This window comes from Pezoporus wallicus, unplaced genomic scaffold (assembly GCF_028554395.1).
Source record: "Pezoporus wallicus isolate ANWC-B61680 ecotype Strahan unplaced genomic scaffold, APGP_CSIRO_Pwel_v1 scaffold_6446, whole genome shotgun sequence".
NCBI lineage: Eukaryota > Metazoa > Chordata > Aves > Psittaciformes > Psittacidae > Pezoporus > Pezoporus wallicus.
In genome coordinates, this window is record NW_026636264.1 from 3,389,782 (window position 1) to 3,405,399 (window position 15,618).

A 15,618-nucleotide genomic window follows, 5' to 3' on the forward strand; every position below is an offset into this window, starting at 1 on the left:
TGGTTACTTATCTCTGGATCTATCTGACAGGAAGAACTGAAAAAACACAATCCCAAAATTTCAAAATGAGGATTGCGAGTTCCAGAAGTATACCTGCCTTAATAGAATGAAGGAAAATCCATACTTCATCTAGAAACTAGGCTTTTTATAGTCAGTCAGGGGATGGGTATTACAAACATAGTTAGTTTTCCTTCACAGTGCAGAAGTCACACAAACTAATGCATGGGCGAATATGCCTGTTCTCTTTTCTACAGTCTAAGTCCTGTACGTTTTCATGAGATCTGATTCATCTCAAATTCTGAGCCAAGGAAAAAAACATTCAGTGAAACAAGAAAAATCTTTACCACTGGCCCAGGATTTTATAATTAATCCTATGAATACTATTTCTATTTGTAGCATGACTTCTGCTTTAGTGGTATGTAGCAATAACCCTTAGGAAAAAAACCCCAACCTTTTATAATCACAGCCACCATCTTATTTCTTCTTTATCCAAAAAGCAAACTACTTAAGATAATCTCAGATAATCAGTGCTAACACAGGAAAATATGAAGTTATGTCATTATTTGTTTCTAATACTGCTACTCAGTATATGAGAAAAGCTACCTTATATCTGCCAAGGAACATTCAATTGCTAATGTCCTAATTATCTTCATACTTTCCTCAAGTTTTCTTAGACAGTGGATATCAACTGTTTTTTCAGCTCCAGAATCGTAAAGCATTACCTGTTTCAGATAAGAAACACGCTGAAACAAAAAAAACGCCCCTCTTAGAGCTATCTGCAACAACGGTAAATTGAAGCATGCCTGAACAGGTAAACAAAATTCAAATATTATCAGCATTCAACGAATGGACTTTACACTGAAGTCCTTCATCACACAACACAAATAACCACCACAGTGTACTGAGAGGACAAAACACACAAACATGCTCAAACAGCAACAACTTTACAGAGGCTCTTATTTGAGTAAGAAAATTTATTTTGATGTGCTTCAGTTATGCAGAGTTTATATCTGTAGACCTAGGAATACTGAAACAGCTCCCCTCCACCAACTGCTTTTTAGTCTGACATAGTTCAATAGCTCTTTGAGGGCTCTTAGCCTTAAAAAGCAGATGATGCAAAGCAGAAGTATAAAAAGTCCCATTTCTGCTTCCTACATTTGAGGCAAGCAGTTGTGATCTACTCCTGAAATGCCTCTTCTGATGCTCCTTTTTCTTTCCAAATGAGTGCAACAAAATGCATGTTTAAAGCAGCACTGTGTGAAAAGTTACTGTGGAAGTGTTAAATTTAAGTGCACAGTGCATCACCATCTGTTCGGGGCCCAAGCAACAGCCTGACTACATGTGTTCCTGTAGTGGTGCACTCAGTTAAACTGGCTCCATCTTCTAGCAAGTATCATTAAGTCTGAATTAATGTGACAACCCTCAGGTTTATGCAGCTTCTGGAATCTAAGCTAAACTGTTAGGTTATAGCATGGGAATCTGTGCCATGCTTCGAAGTGTAGTGTAAACATACACATAGTCAACCTCATGAGCATTCCTGAGCTCCCAGGTTCCCTGCTAAAGGTATGAGACAGTACCTTATTTGCAGCAACATACAAATAACTTAAACTCTTGGTAAAAGCAAAAGGCTCCGAGAAAATATTAGCAAAGAAGAAGTAAAGATTTGACATTATTTTAATCAATGAATGGTTACAAACTTTAGAAATACAAGTTTGAACCCTGTTACAAGGCTTACCTCTGCACTTGTTTCAGAGACAATCCTGCTTATTTGACCTCTTTGCCACTGTTTCAAATCATGTACATAAACAGCACAGTGCATTCCACTTTCCCACTTCACGACATGGAGCTGGACTTCTTTGTAGATGGCAGCCATCTTCTCCTGTAAACTAACATTCAAAAAAACTCCTTTTCTAGTGGTATAATTTTATCCAGTGAATAAAAGGTTTATTTAGTCAATTGCTGTTCAACTAGCATACACTGAAATTTTATTAACTGTTCAGTATTTTATTGTTTTCCTTCATGGCATGTTAGAAAAACATGAAATGGGGCTTCAAAACACATGCGATCTCATTAAAATTCTGTAAAGCTATCATGTTTTTTTAAACAACGGATTTAATCTGAGTGATCCTTACTGTTCTATATAGCACTATTTGAAAGATGCACTATTTTCTCGCAACAGCTTGAAAAGTATCATGACACTAAATGAGTGTCATGACAAATTCAATGGGACTTTAGGTAGCTACAAGCAAGAAAGTAAAAAGATGAAAAAATGAGAAGAGGCAGGAAGTAAGCAAGTTGCACTAAGCAATGACATTTCCATTTCACTATCTTCAAACACTATTATCTAAATGTTACCTAAATATTTACCAAAGGAAGGCTGATACACTATGTCTAGAAATTGCCTTCAAACTTTTCTAGCAACATATTAGAATTGTGTGGAAAGAAATACTTGACTGGAATTCTATGACTTAGGATACCAGTATTATTTAATAAGATTTCTAATGAAGGAATGGGGAGGAGAAAAGCAAGCAGAGAGACTTCATTATTTTGGATAGTGCTACATTCGTCAGACCCCAATACTTACTACATTTAGGCTGATTTGAAATAGGAGTCAGATCATATACTTAATTTGAAATCACAAATAGTTAATAAACCACAACATAGTGTCCATTTGTCTTTTGTTCCTATACTTTGCTCAATGAAGCCATATAAAGTCAACAGGATTTAAGAGTACCCAGTACCAAATGCAACCGTAATCAGAGCTTGTTCTAGCTATACTTCACCAGTTTATCATTCAAATGCCTTGAGAAAAGTTCTTAGAATTTTAGTACCTTTTCAGTGTATGTTCTGATGACAGCCATTGTACAAAAATTTTACTAGGAGACACAACATGACTAATTCTCACTTGTAGCTGTTTATTACAAAGCAATCTGAGATTTGCTTCATCCATGGATTCCATGTCTATAGGATTTAAAGCTTCTAAGGTTTTAGGAATTTCTTCTATAGGAAGATTCCATATTTTATTAGGCTCTACACCAGTACTGTCAACATACCTGTAAAAAAAATAAAATACTTAGAATGGAAAGTTTAAACACATTTTAAACAAAATGAAAAAAGAGCTCAATAATCCCACTTCAACATGACAGGAATCATTCAAGAGGGCTGAATGAAGAGTAACTCAGAAAAGTAGACCCTGCCCCCCCCCCCCCCCCCCCCCCCCCCAGCAAAAGACAAAATCAGTTCTAAATGCTATTTCTGAAACACTCATGGTAGTAACATTTTTATTCTTCTTCAGAAGATATCCTTGCAGATTCTACTATCAGATGAAAGCATTATGCAATATGGCCTGTCAGCAGAAAAGCAAGCCTGACACATATGGGCTGCTGAACATTAACATTTGTGCCTGGCTTAAAAGAATTACTAATATCATGCTTCTGGGAAGCTGTGTTGCCTTTGAGTAAAGGCTGCAACATTCAACTTCTCTGTAAATATTCCTTTCAGAAATAAAGGATATTAACTTCAGTGAAACATAGAACTGTTGGAACAAGCCCAGAGGAGGCCACGAGGATGATAAGGGGCCTGGAGCACTTCCCATATGAAGACAGGCTGAGGAAGTTGGGGCTGTTCAGCCTGGAGAATGTAAGGCTGTGTGGAGACCTCATAGCAGGCTTCCAGTATCTGAAGGGGACCTACAAGGATGCTGGGGAAACACTCTTCATTAGGGACCGCAGTGACAGGACAGGGGGTAATGGGTTTAAACTTCAACAGGAGAAGGTCAGGTTAGATATAAGGAAGAAGTTCTTTGCTGTTGAGGGTGGTGAGGCACTGGAACATTTGCAAATGCTCCAACCCTGAAGTGCTCAAGGCCAGGCTGGTGTCCAGAAGGTGTCCCTGCCCATAGCAGGAGGCTGGAACTAGATGATCTTCAGGTCCTTTCCAACCCAAACTATTTTATGATTTTATGATTTACCTCTCTGGCATACCCTGAGAAAACAAATGCAACGCAACTGGTCTAACAGCTGAGTACTGAATGAAGCATAGCTGTGGTATTATCTTGATGAAAACGTGTTAAATTGTGTGAACTGGACAGAATAAATCCCAGCAGCAAGAGTTGGCTGGTACGTATTTTGAGCCACAGCCCAGCTTAGTACAAGTCTCTGTGAATTATGACAACTAGAGATGCAAGAGACTGCAGCTTGCAAAAGCACCTGTTTATGCAGAAGAACTGCTTTCTTGTAAAAATCAAGAACTAAAGGAAACAGCAAGCCTCAGTTTAACTGCTGGCCATTTCTGGGCCTCTGGAAGAAACTCTTCCCAGTTTTCGGAGATCTACCACCTGTCTTTTCCTTCCATAAAGGAAACGAACTTCTCTGCCAGAGAGAAAATTCCACAGTGACGAAGTATTGAATCATCTACTACATACTGCTACAAAATTATTTATGTGAACCTTCCTGAGGCAGGTATTTGGGAAGTGCTGGTTAAAACAGCTAACTTGTAGAACTAGGAAAGAAATGAACACCACAGCTCATAAAAGCGCATATCTTGACAACAACTAAGTCTGAACTATGAAAAGGACAGAGGCGATCAGCCAGAGAGAGCTCTTCCAAGTGAAACACATTACACGTCTTACTACCACCTCTCTACTAAGTCCAGTATAGCATTATCATAGCAGATACATCAGAAAAAAATAATTTAGAATGAACTTCAGACTCCACAGTTTCTTCCTGGAATTCTGTATGGACTACTTCCTATCCCAATGCAAGAGTAAGGTTACTGACATTTGCTTGTCAGCAAGTCAGCTTCAAAGGAGCATTGTGTCCTGCTCTTATTGTCTTGTACTAGTTTGTTACTTAAGTTTGCACTTGTTTGCAGATCATAAGCAGACATCTAAGTATAGTTGCAACACAACAGAATACCCTGGTGACAGTAACAATTCAGCATTTCAGTTTAAATAAAGATACTTAACTTTACAAAAATCTGAGTTAAAATTAAAACCAGTAAAAGAAAACTGTTGCTAGGATTTAGTAGTATTTCTGGCTAAGAAATGAAAATGCACTTATTTGCCTCCCCCTGAAAAAAAGCAAATTTAGGGATTCCCTTCTGGAATAAACCATTTCTATTTAACAATTTTTCTATTTTGTTTAGTATTCAAAAATAATGAATGAAAGCAAAATTACTGATTTTCATGAATACAGCCCATGAGTTATCTTTTTAAAAGGCCAACAAATTAAATGCAGCAGTGCTATCTGCTTATCAGTCTCATCTCCCCCAGCAGGCTTCCCAACAATTCTGTCCGTTGCTGTCATAGCTGGTTATAGAGACTATTTGCTTTCTAGTAGCAGACCTTCCAAAGAGATGACTTACCTCAGGTGCAAGTTAAACACACAAAAGTGCTATTTCTTGTCTTACTACAAGGGAATGGGAACCTTAATGATAAGCAGTTCGGGAACATCTGGAACTTAAGTACACTGCAAGTATGTTATAAACATTTAATCTCCAGTTTTTGAGTCAATTACAATTTCAATAGATTATGTTCAGCAAGATTTAGTCTGAGAATTCAATTATGCCAAACTGCAAAGTTATGCTCTGTAACATGTCAGTTGATGAATGTGATTGGTAATGAATGTGCTAAATTCCAGCCACTGGGGTGACATACTAAAGCAAGTAATTTTGTTACGCAAATTCAGTATTTCCAAATATTCTCAGTTATGCACAGTGTATTTACCCAGGTATGTTGGATGCTAGGTCTTCTTTAACTAGCTGACAGTTAATACTAAATCTTCTTCCATGAACAGCAGAGGAGTAAAAAAGTTCAACAGATAAGATGTTATCTAAAATTTCTGTGAATGAATAATATAATTAGTGCTGATCAAAGACAATAAAAGGACAATTTATGGTTTTGAAGGCATGGCAAGTGGTACTAAAATACAGAATTTTTAAAATTACATTTGATTTATAAAAGAATTGTTTCTGAGCATCAACAATAGTGGCTTAGCTTGCCACTATTAAGATTAACTTAAAGTACACCAATAATATGGTTTCCAAACCACTCCACAGGCACTGAAAAATAACTAGCTACATATTAACAATAAATGGTATTGTATTGAGAAAAATCCTGCTAAGGCATGTAAGTGTCATCTGAAATCCCTCCCTCGCCATGTTTTAGAGCAGCAGTGATCACACTCCCAGCTACTAATATTTAAGAGTCAAGGATAGCTAGTGCTTTTGGAAACAAGCCCGTCTTGATAACCAGGATACTTTTATCCCTTAATGCTGGTGTGAACTGTAAGGGATGACATAAACAGAGCTTTTGTCAGTTTTATCTGTCATGCCTCTTCCAATTAGTTCATGTTTAGATATTCTCACTCCAGGCTACCTGTTGTAAGAATGAACATAAGCATTTCAAGTAAATACTATTTAAAAGTCCATGTTTCTACATTTGAGCCATTTTAATAATAAACAAATTAATACACACTTGATAACTTACCAACAACTGAACACACTGTAAGTTTATCTTCAAGCACTTCTTCAAATCTTTCCTTGGCTTCTCTGCTCCACTCATTTGCCCCTTTATAAGGCTCAATGTAAGCCAGCCTGCACCTAATTGCCTAAAGAATAACTCAAATTATGTATCTACCATCACCTATCAAGACCATCTCACTACAGCCAAATCACAGCCTTTGCTCTGCACTCATGCAGGACAAGACAACAGGATGACAAGATTCTACATTACCAATGCTAGATTTTAGATGACAACCCCCATCACCTGAGCATGAACCTCAAATTCAGACACATTCTTGCTGAAATAGAAAGGCCTTACTTCTCCTTGCCTCCCTTTATGGTTAGGCGTAGAACTAGTGCAGAGATCAGCAAAGATTACTGCAGAGAGTGATAAAGAAAGCCTTCATCCTGCTTTGCTTATGATGCAATAATCTTGACTGGAGCATCTAATATCAACGTTATTAAACCATTGTAGAAACCTGAACCACTAAACACAGAGACACCATAGTTCCTATATCAGAAAATTCCTGCCAGATTTTTGAGAGGTGTTAATTAGGAGACATAAAAAAGCAAAAGAGACACAAAGGAAGCCAAACGAGATGAAGTACTTTGATTAGAATTTTTGTTTAGCATTTTTATTGCAAACTATGCTACACTATGACTTTATTTTAAATTAACTGTGAATGTCATTGTTTCTTCCTTCTTTATTGCGCTGAAGGAGAGAGAGTAACACAGATGAGGGAAAAAAAAGAGAAAAAAAAGACAATAGAAATACGAATGTTTTGTGCAGATATTCTTAGGTCCCAGGCAGTCAGATATGAAAATAAAGACTGACAGGTTAAATAACCATTAAAAGGAAGAGCTGTGGATGACAAAACCAACACTACATTAAGCATTGCTTATGCCAGGCTTAGCCAAGATTTCTGCACCATCCAAGTCCATTAAAATGTGTTAACAATAACACACAAACTGTGTTAATGTGCTGAAGAAAGTCCAACTTCTCTTGCAATTGCCTAATTCAAATCTCTTAAACAAACAACTTAGATTCTTTAGCCCCTTCTCCTTTATGTTCAAAGTGAAGAGGCCTAGTAGCAGGTACTCAAGAGCTGACAAACTTAGCAGATTTTTATGAGGACTTATATTTGGTTAATAACAAGCAATCATTTGGAATAATGGGATTAACATGGCAAAAATCCCAACACCCTTATTTAATCCATTAGGTGCTCTGATCTGAAGCGTTAAGACTCTGCAAAAGGAAGAACATTTTGCCATTTTCAGAATGTTTCCTCTTCCTTGCTGTCAAAAAAGGCTCAATTATTTTGGCTGAAACTTTCTCCAGTTATTACTCATAATATAAACAATTAAATCCTATTTTCAGTAGATACTGGCCAACTTTAGATACAACCATCACTACTTCTGTTGCCTACAACTGGTTAAATGCCCTCTATAAAACATAGGAAGTTTTAAAGTTTAGCATAATCATGACTGGTAACCGGAACCAACAAATAAACAGCTGAAGAAAAATAATTGCTTCCTACTGAAGTGCTTTTTTTATTTGACAGAATACTTTGCAATTGCCTTCCCCACTGTTTTCTTTCTCCTTGTCAAAAGAGGGAAACTCCTACCATACCTAAAGTTAGGAAAACACCAAACTCTAAGTGCCATAAACCAAACAAGAACCTTTTGTGCTTGTGTTTGTTTTTTCTTAAGACCATCATTAGATTACCATTTGAAAGTAAAAGAATGCGAAAATGACTTTGTTTTTTGGAGTAAAAGAAGGTAAATGAATTAAGCACACACAATGTATATATATACCTCCCCACCACAAGCTAACATTAGATTTCATTGAAAACTGAATTACATAATGTGCACCCAAACCATGTTAAGACCAATCACATCATAAACCCATATGAAAAGAAACTTGCTTACCCTTTTATTTACTTCAGAATATTAACAATCCTCTCCTTCCCCTTTCATGCATTGAGATTCTATTAATTCCAAGTATTTAATCTGGGCAAACACTAATTTACCTTTTCTGGAAAGCTCAGAAACTCCTTTTTTACTCTACGTATGTCTTTATGAGTTAAGTTAGCAACACTGCCGTAGTCAACATACTTCACCGTAACTTCTTGATGACTTGGCAGCCCTTCAAGGAAAACAACCCAAGTTACTAAAACAAAAAATGGAGTACCTGATGCAGATTAAAGCACCAGAATTTCAGAGCAAAAAATCAACATTTACACCATATAATCCTAAAATACCACATTTTCTACAACCCGATTAAAAAACTATATCCTTTAAGAGCCAGCTCTTTTGGGTTCCTGAAATGACAGCTGGCACTTTGATGCCCCCTTCCAATGACTGTATGAGACACTGGCACACTAAATACAGGCCAAGTAGACATGGAAGGATACAGGCATGCTACACTGCCCATACAGGCAACAGAGAGGTCAGCACAAGTACATTCCCCCTCCTGTTTAAAATTACAATGGAGAATTATTAACCTGCATTAGCTACCACAGAGGTTGGCTATAACAGATAAACCTATACATTAAATTAGATGAAACATTATTTAATTATATAAAGATTTTCAATAATACATAGAAAATTAAGTATACTGCTTCTCATTTAAAAAAAAAATGTATAAACCACTCCATTAATAGCAAAAGAATATAACATGAATTGCTGCTACTGACTTTATGCATTTACCTGGTAGTCTATGACTGCCTAGTAAAAATAACAGCTGTTTGCCACTGTTCATATCCAATGTGTGACTCTGATCTAGTACCATACCTGATTTTGCCACCTAGCATTAGAGTGAAAGAATCAGTACTTCACCAGTAATCTGTGCTCTGTACCAATTCCCATCTTCCTGCTTTGCAACACAGGCTTGTCCTTCAACTGGGTGGACAATTTGCATGTTTTTCCCATAGTCACGTTTATATACCTCCTGAATTTTCTTTGAAAGAGCTAAAAAATCTGGACTCTCTCTCTAAAATAAGAAAAACAAAACATACATAGACACCAGATGTTGCATTTTGTTTTATTTTGCTTAAGGGTATCTGCTCTTTTAAGGGACACTTTTTCTAGTAGTGTACTTTCTAGTCTTTCCCCCAGATTTAACAGTGGTTATGAATATGTAAATTAAAAAGCCTAAGAAACATTGACTATTGCCCTGTTCAATCACCACTGTGAACAGTAGAACACTACATACCCATATAGGAATTAACTATGCAACATAAAAAAAAGTTAACTTCCTGGAATTTTAAGAATTCATGCAAATAATCTAGGATTAATTAGGACTGTAGGAATTGAATTGGATCTATTAATTCTACGAATCCAAAAACTGGTAACAACTGACAGAAATTAATGGAAATTGTAGCTTATTTAATATGGAGTACAAGTAACTCAGCATTAAAATATTCAGTCAGAATTTTATTTAAATAGACCTTGTTTCTAAACTTACCAACTGCAGATAGAAATCACTGGGACTATTAATGTGACAAACTATGACACAGATGCCTTCGCCTTCTTGTGGAAGCTTTGGTGGACTGTACTTTAAGATGGCATTATTTTCTAACTGATTGGGAAGCTGAGATCTATACCTAAGGTAAAAAAAAAAAAATCCTGAATAAATAATGTCAAAATTAGCAGAGAAGGAACCTTTTTACATTCAAATGTCAAGTTTCTCACAAAAAAACCCTCACAGAATGGTCTTATAAAAATAGTTTGATTCATATTTGTATGAATAGCTTCAACTTTCCTCCTCACAGCTGGTGCAGGCAATTCTTTGTAATGCCGTTTTCCTCACACAAAACTTAAAAAGAATGCTGTAAGTAAAATACTAGAATCCACTAGCAAAACACTTTAAGATTTCCTTTACGTCACTCATGAGAAAAAGCGATTACCTGAGAAATAGTGATGCAGTAAAAAAATCATCTCTCACTGTTCTCACCACCATAAGTAGTTATCCTCAAATATAAACCAAGACCTTTCTTTGTGTGCAGCAAAACAATTTCCTACAGATTTGCATGCTGTACCTCTGTACCCAAACACCAAAACACTCATGTTGTTCTCCATTTCCTGCCTCTTCCACTATCCTTTTCAAAGCAGCTCTCCTCTGTCCTTAACCCCCTATGGCTGTTCCTCCTATTTGCTGTGCTACATGCATCACATCACATGGCCGGTTCTGATGTGGTGACTAATCTGTCACTGCCATCCATCCAAATCAAACATACAAAAGGCTGATTTCTTTACGTTTTTCTGTCCATGGCAAGACACCTTTTACCCCCCGTTCTTCAAACTTGCACAGAAATTTAAATGTTATCATTTTCTAAAATAAGGTTCATTATCTAACTAAAACCCTGACTAGGGCACAAATTTATACCACAGTGCTTACTAGTGCAGGTGAAAAAAGGGTATCAACAAGTATGGCTGAAGATTAATGTATCAGACACTCAAAACCAACTTGCCTGGTAAATTTCACAAGTAATATGCTTTATAATTTATGGCATAAAAGTATTAACTAAAGAAAAACACATACCTTGCCAAATCTAAAAAAACTAATGCATCCTTGAGAGACAATGGCATGTTACTGCATATGTTATTAAATGGAGGTTTTTTCAAATCCACAATGAGAACACCATCCTCTTCTCTAAATATGGTCATTAAAACTGTTTTGTTATTTACCATTCCTAAAAATGTTGTGTTTGCTTTCTCTCCCCAACCTTCACTCTGTGTTAGGAAGAAATAAAAAGTTACGGAAGATATCAGAGAATGTTAAAAGAAAAAATTACAAATAAAAATAAAAATACACAAGAAAGAGAGCACAGACATGTGAGCAGATGAAATACTGAACACAGTTAAGACTGTCTATCCATAGCCCAGACAACACTATTCTTGCATAATGGATTTGTAAGGTTTTTTATGTGTACATAGCTGAGTCAGATCAAAAGGGTGCAGTTTTCACCACATTTCTTTTAAAGTTTCAAAATTTCATCCCCTCTGATTGTTCTGATAGATAAAACAGAATTGTCATAGGCTGTTTAATATAATACTTACATTTCTGCTCTCCCGATTTGTTTCAAAATCTATTCTTATCTTTTTGTGTCTTTCTACAAATGTATAACATAGTTTGGTCAATTAACACATTCCTCCTCTCCACAATATCCTCCTTGACATTTAATCTACCTTGAGAAAGCCTGTCTGAATTTATTTATTTTGGATCAAGTTAATGCACTTCTCACTTGATACTGCAAATCTGTGCTTTTTAGGTGTTAACAGCACATAGAAGGAAGGATTTTTACCTACACCTGTAAAAACTGTTTCTGATCCTTCCTATTTAAAGCTATTTCAGACAACATGAGACTGGTACAGAAAACCCACAAAACCAACCAGCAGTTACACAGTCAGAAATGCACAGCTGCTTTGGACATAATTAAATCCCATGTGAATGTGGCAAAAATAAAGAGAGCCTAATAGATAAGTGAATACTGAAGAAAATAATGCTGCAAAATATGTCACTTTTCTAAGCGAATAAAGGCTGACAGTACTTTATTTGTTGCTATACTGAAACAAAAAAAGTAACTTTTCAATAGTGGCAGAAAAAGAAAAAAAATTTACAAAGGACAATTGCTGAAGATCCCCTTAAAAAATCTGAAGCAATTTCTTCTGTTTGGATGGTTTTTAAAAGTTACTACTTACATAAAGTTATCAGCCAGCCATGAAATACCAGTTCTTTAATTTGTTTTTAAATTTGACAGGAGAACATGCCTAGAGTAAGAGCAGTGAGATTTAAGCCTGATGTATTTGTAAACCCAAAGGCTTTTAAAGACAGACTGCTATAAACTCATTTCCTTTCCAATGAAAGTACTCAACCCACTTTTTTTTTTTTTTAACAAGAGATTATCTAACTTCTTTTAAATAAAATACACCCTGTACTCTTGAATTTCCTTCTGTTTATACTGGAACAAGATCTATGTACATTATGTATTTAAGTTCTTCAGTATAAATCTTAGGAGAAGGAAAAAATATCCTGAAATAGTACAAACAGCTTTTACTTACTGCATTTTTGGGAACAACATCCTTCAATGAACACCGTACTGCTAACGGAGGAACAGCTGCAAGTTCTGCCTCAATATTCTGATCAGGCTTTCTTATAAACAAACTAATGTCATCTGTTTCAATAGTCTGGAGAGTAGCAGGTTCAGGCCTTTCAGCAGGGACATACCTATTGTCAAAGGGAGTAGAAGCAGTGCAAGCTTGAAAGTAAAAAAAAAAAAAAAAAATCCAACAACCCAAAAAAGCAAAAACCAAAGCCCAACACCAAAACCTACACCAAACCAAACCCCAGACTTAAAATAGAGGTCATTATTCCAGTAACTGGCATGATGTCATGTCACTGAAACAAAATTAAGAGTCTCAACAAAATGCCTTTTTTTTTTTCTTAACATTGAAGACTCAGGTTCTCTTTTTCAATTCAAGTCTAAGTTAAGTATTTTAACATGTGGAGGCTTGTACAGTTGTGTACTTAAATACGTTGCCACATTCCTGTGGGAAATACGTATGTATAGAATGTTAGTGTCATTTGGGTACCCGATTATCTGCTTGTGTGAAGCTGATGGAGGACTTCTTAGTAATGATCCTCCTGATTAACATCAATCAACTGCAGATGAGAAACCTTCTCTGTAAACATACCCTGAGAAAATTAGAACTATAGAGCTCCCAAAATCAAACAGGAATGCTTCCAGCAGCGCAATATCACAAACTTTGCATCTTATTGGACCACAAGGCTCCTTCTCATTTTCACTTTTTAGAGGAATTAAATCAGTGATGGTTCCACGGCACCACATTCCAGTTTCCTTACTCTTAATAAAAGCTCTAGCACCTACACAGAAGCAAATAAAAAAAAAAAAGAAAAAATTCAGTATTTGAAGATAAGTCATACCGGGACTATTATTACAGTTCTGCATAATGTTCCATTGTTGCCCCTCTTCCACAGGGAGAGTAAATGGGCTACTGCTAAAATAAACACACAAAACACGTTAGAAACATTATCTTGACAGCCACCAGAAGCTTTCTCCCCACGTTCATTTACACAATATCTGTACCGCTAGGAGGTGTTTGCCTTGTATTACGTAATTTCTGGGAAACTCTGTACCTCTTAATAATGGTGAAAACCCACTGAAGTTCAGAGCTATCACATACTTCCTATCAGGTTTCTAAGCACCTTCTAGAAGTGAGTAACATTTAACATGTGGGCTAGAAGAGATTTTTAATGATTTAGCAATATATTGCTGTCTCTGGTTTTTACTCTGAGAATAGTTTCTACCCAGTTAGTGAACTTCAAGGGAATGTTGCTTGCATGAGAGAAAGCTAATTTACTGAAGTAAGGAAAGAATCCCCCTGTGACAAGGGGCTTTGAACTAGATAATGTTTAGGAACCCTTCCAATCCAAACCATTTTACAATTCTAATGTAGCCCTTTAGAAATCAGTACTTTACCTATTTCCAAAACATCTGAAGGCAAGATAGATGAACTCTTATTACAGTAGTTTTTCAATTTCTTCTCCAAAACCCCTGCTTCTCTCTTCTGTGTGTATCTCTGAACATAGAAGTGGCATGGATTTATAACATGGGTTACAAACACTAGTTCTGTCAAACCTGAGTAAGGCAGAAAACAGATAACTGAACACTCCAAGTGACTCCAACAGATATTATTAGACATGAGATTAGGTTTATGTTGCATTAATCATGATAACATTAGCTCAAAAAGCTCTTAATCTGACAAGTTTGCTCACACTTGTTTCAAACTAGATACCATGCTTGTTTTCTGGCTAAATCTGCTTTTTTAAACTACCTCCCTTATGCTACACTAAAAAAAAAAAAAAACCCACAACAGAAAAACCACTCTGAAAGCAGGCTATCACTGCTTGCAAAGTGGTAGCCTGAATTTAAGTAGGAAATTCAGAGTTCACATTCCCTCTATTCAACAGAGAAATAAGAAGCTTTTAGAAGGCAAATTCGAGAGATTAAGACACATTTAAGAACAAGTATGCCAGGCACTTTTGTATAGTTACTCAGTGTAACTCATAAACACCTAAAGCTAGCCAAGAGACATCCCTGCATAAAAAACTCAGTACTTCTTACTAAGCATCCAAATCCTTTGTACTGCAGGTACCTCCCTTAATTTTGGATCTAAAATGCAGGTTTCTCATTCTACTCATGCAAGCTGCTGAATAGGTCAGATGGTTTTAGAAGCCCAGCAACTCAATTCCTACACAAGTATTCTACATCACAAAACCTCCTGCAAAGAGTGGACAGCATCATCTAGATCCAATGCCATCTTCATGACTGATCAGGACACAGACAGATTTGCAGCATTCTAGAGCTCTGCCATCTCTGTGCCCATCTCTTGAGCTACAGCTAATTGTGGCAGAAGATGGTACAAAGAACCTGGCACCTGAAACATACTGACCATGTACACATGACTGTGCTTGGAAGTTCAGGAAATGCAGTGTCCAGAACAGATGTAAGATTACTCTTCAGCATTTCCAGTGGAAAATACGGTATCTCAGTAAAATGTCTTGAATGTCTGAATGTCAAGTCTGAATGACTTGAAAGCTTTCACCGACAAGTACACTAACTCTTCTGTATCACTCCTGGTCACCATCTACAATGATGTGATGACTCAGCTACTGTAAGCAGACCCGGAAAAGCATGTATTGACAGGCACTTCACTAGATCAAGCAGAGGCTGATACCTCCAGCCAAAAAAAGTGTCACGAACTAGGCAAGTTCTGGATCACTGAAGGCTTTTAAGCTGTTTGAGCATGTTCCTTAAACTAAATGCAAACCAAAAACATCCCAACAAACCACAGCTGCCTGAAAAGGATTTGAAAATTTTATCAAATATTTATTATGTCTGATAACTAGCCCTACTACCAGGACAGAATGAAAAACTCATTATATCAAACTTCAAATTATGCTTCCCATAATCCAAAAAAATCCAATACTGCACACAGTATGTATTTTAGCATATAACTGATAAAACCAATCAAGTAAATCTGTGATCACTTAATCTCTTAAAATACACATGAGAAATAGTCTAATTTAAATGT

General features: G+C 36.4%; 1 protein-coding gene across 2 annotated transcripts in view; it reads right to left on the bottom strand.

Moving 5' to 3' along the window:
* Positions 1-15,618, bottom strand: part of RNF17 (ring finger protein 17) — a 71,575-nt gene that overhangs the window by 34,984 nt on the left and 20,973 nt on the right. For both annotated transcript variants that reach the window (XM_057399679.1, XM_057399680.1), the window contains exons 14-25: positions 14,004-14,162; positions 13,198-13,387; positions 12,565-12,730; positions 11,045-11,235; positions 9,968-10,106; positions 9,340-9,493; positions 8,532-8,647; positions 6,476-6,608; positions 5,726-5,831; positions 2,832-3,053; positions 1,736-1,886; positions 604-722 (exon numbers count right to left, since the gene is read on the bottom strand). In XM_057399679.1, coding sequence (XP_057255662.1) covers positions 604-722; positions 1,736-1,886; positions 2,832-3,053; positions 5,726-5,831; positions 6,476-6,608; positions 8,532-8,647; positions 9,340-9,493; positions 9,968-10,106; positions 11,045-11,235; positions 12,565-12,730; positions 13,198-13,387; positions 14,004-14,162 — 1,846 coding nt within the window. The remainder of the gene's footprint in view (positions 1-603; positions 723-1,735; positions 1,887-2,831; positions 3,054-5,725; positions 5,832-6,475; positions 6,609-8,531; positions 8,648-9,339; positions 9,494-9,967; positions 10,107-11,044; positions 11,236-12,564; positions 12,731-13,197; positions 13,388-14,003; positions 14,163-15,618) is intronic.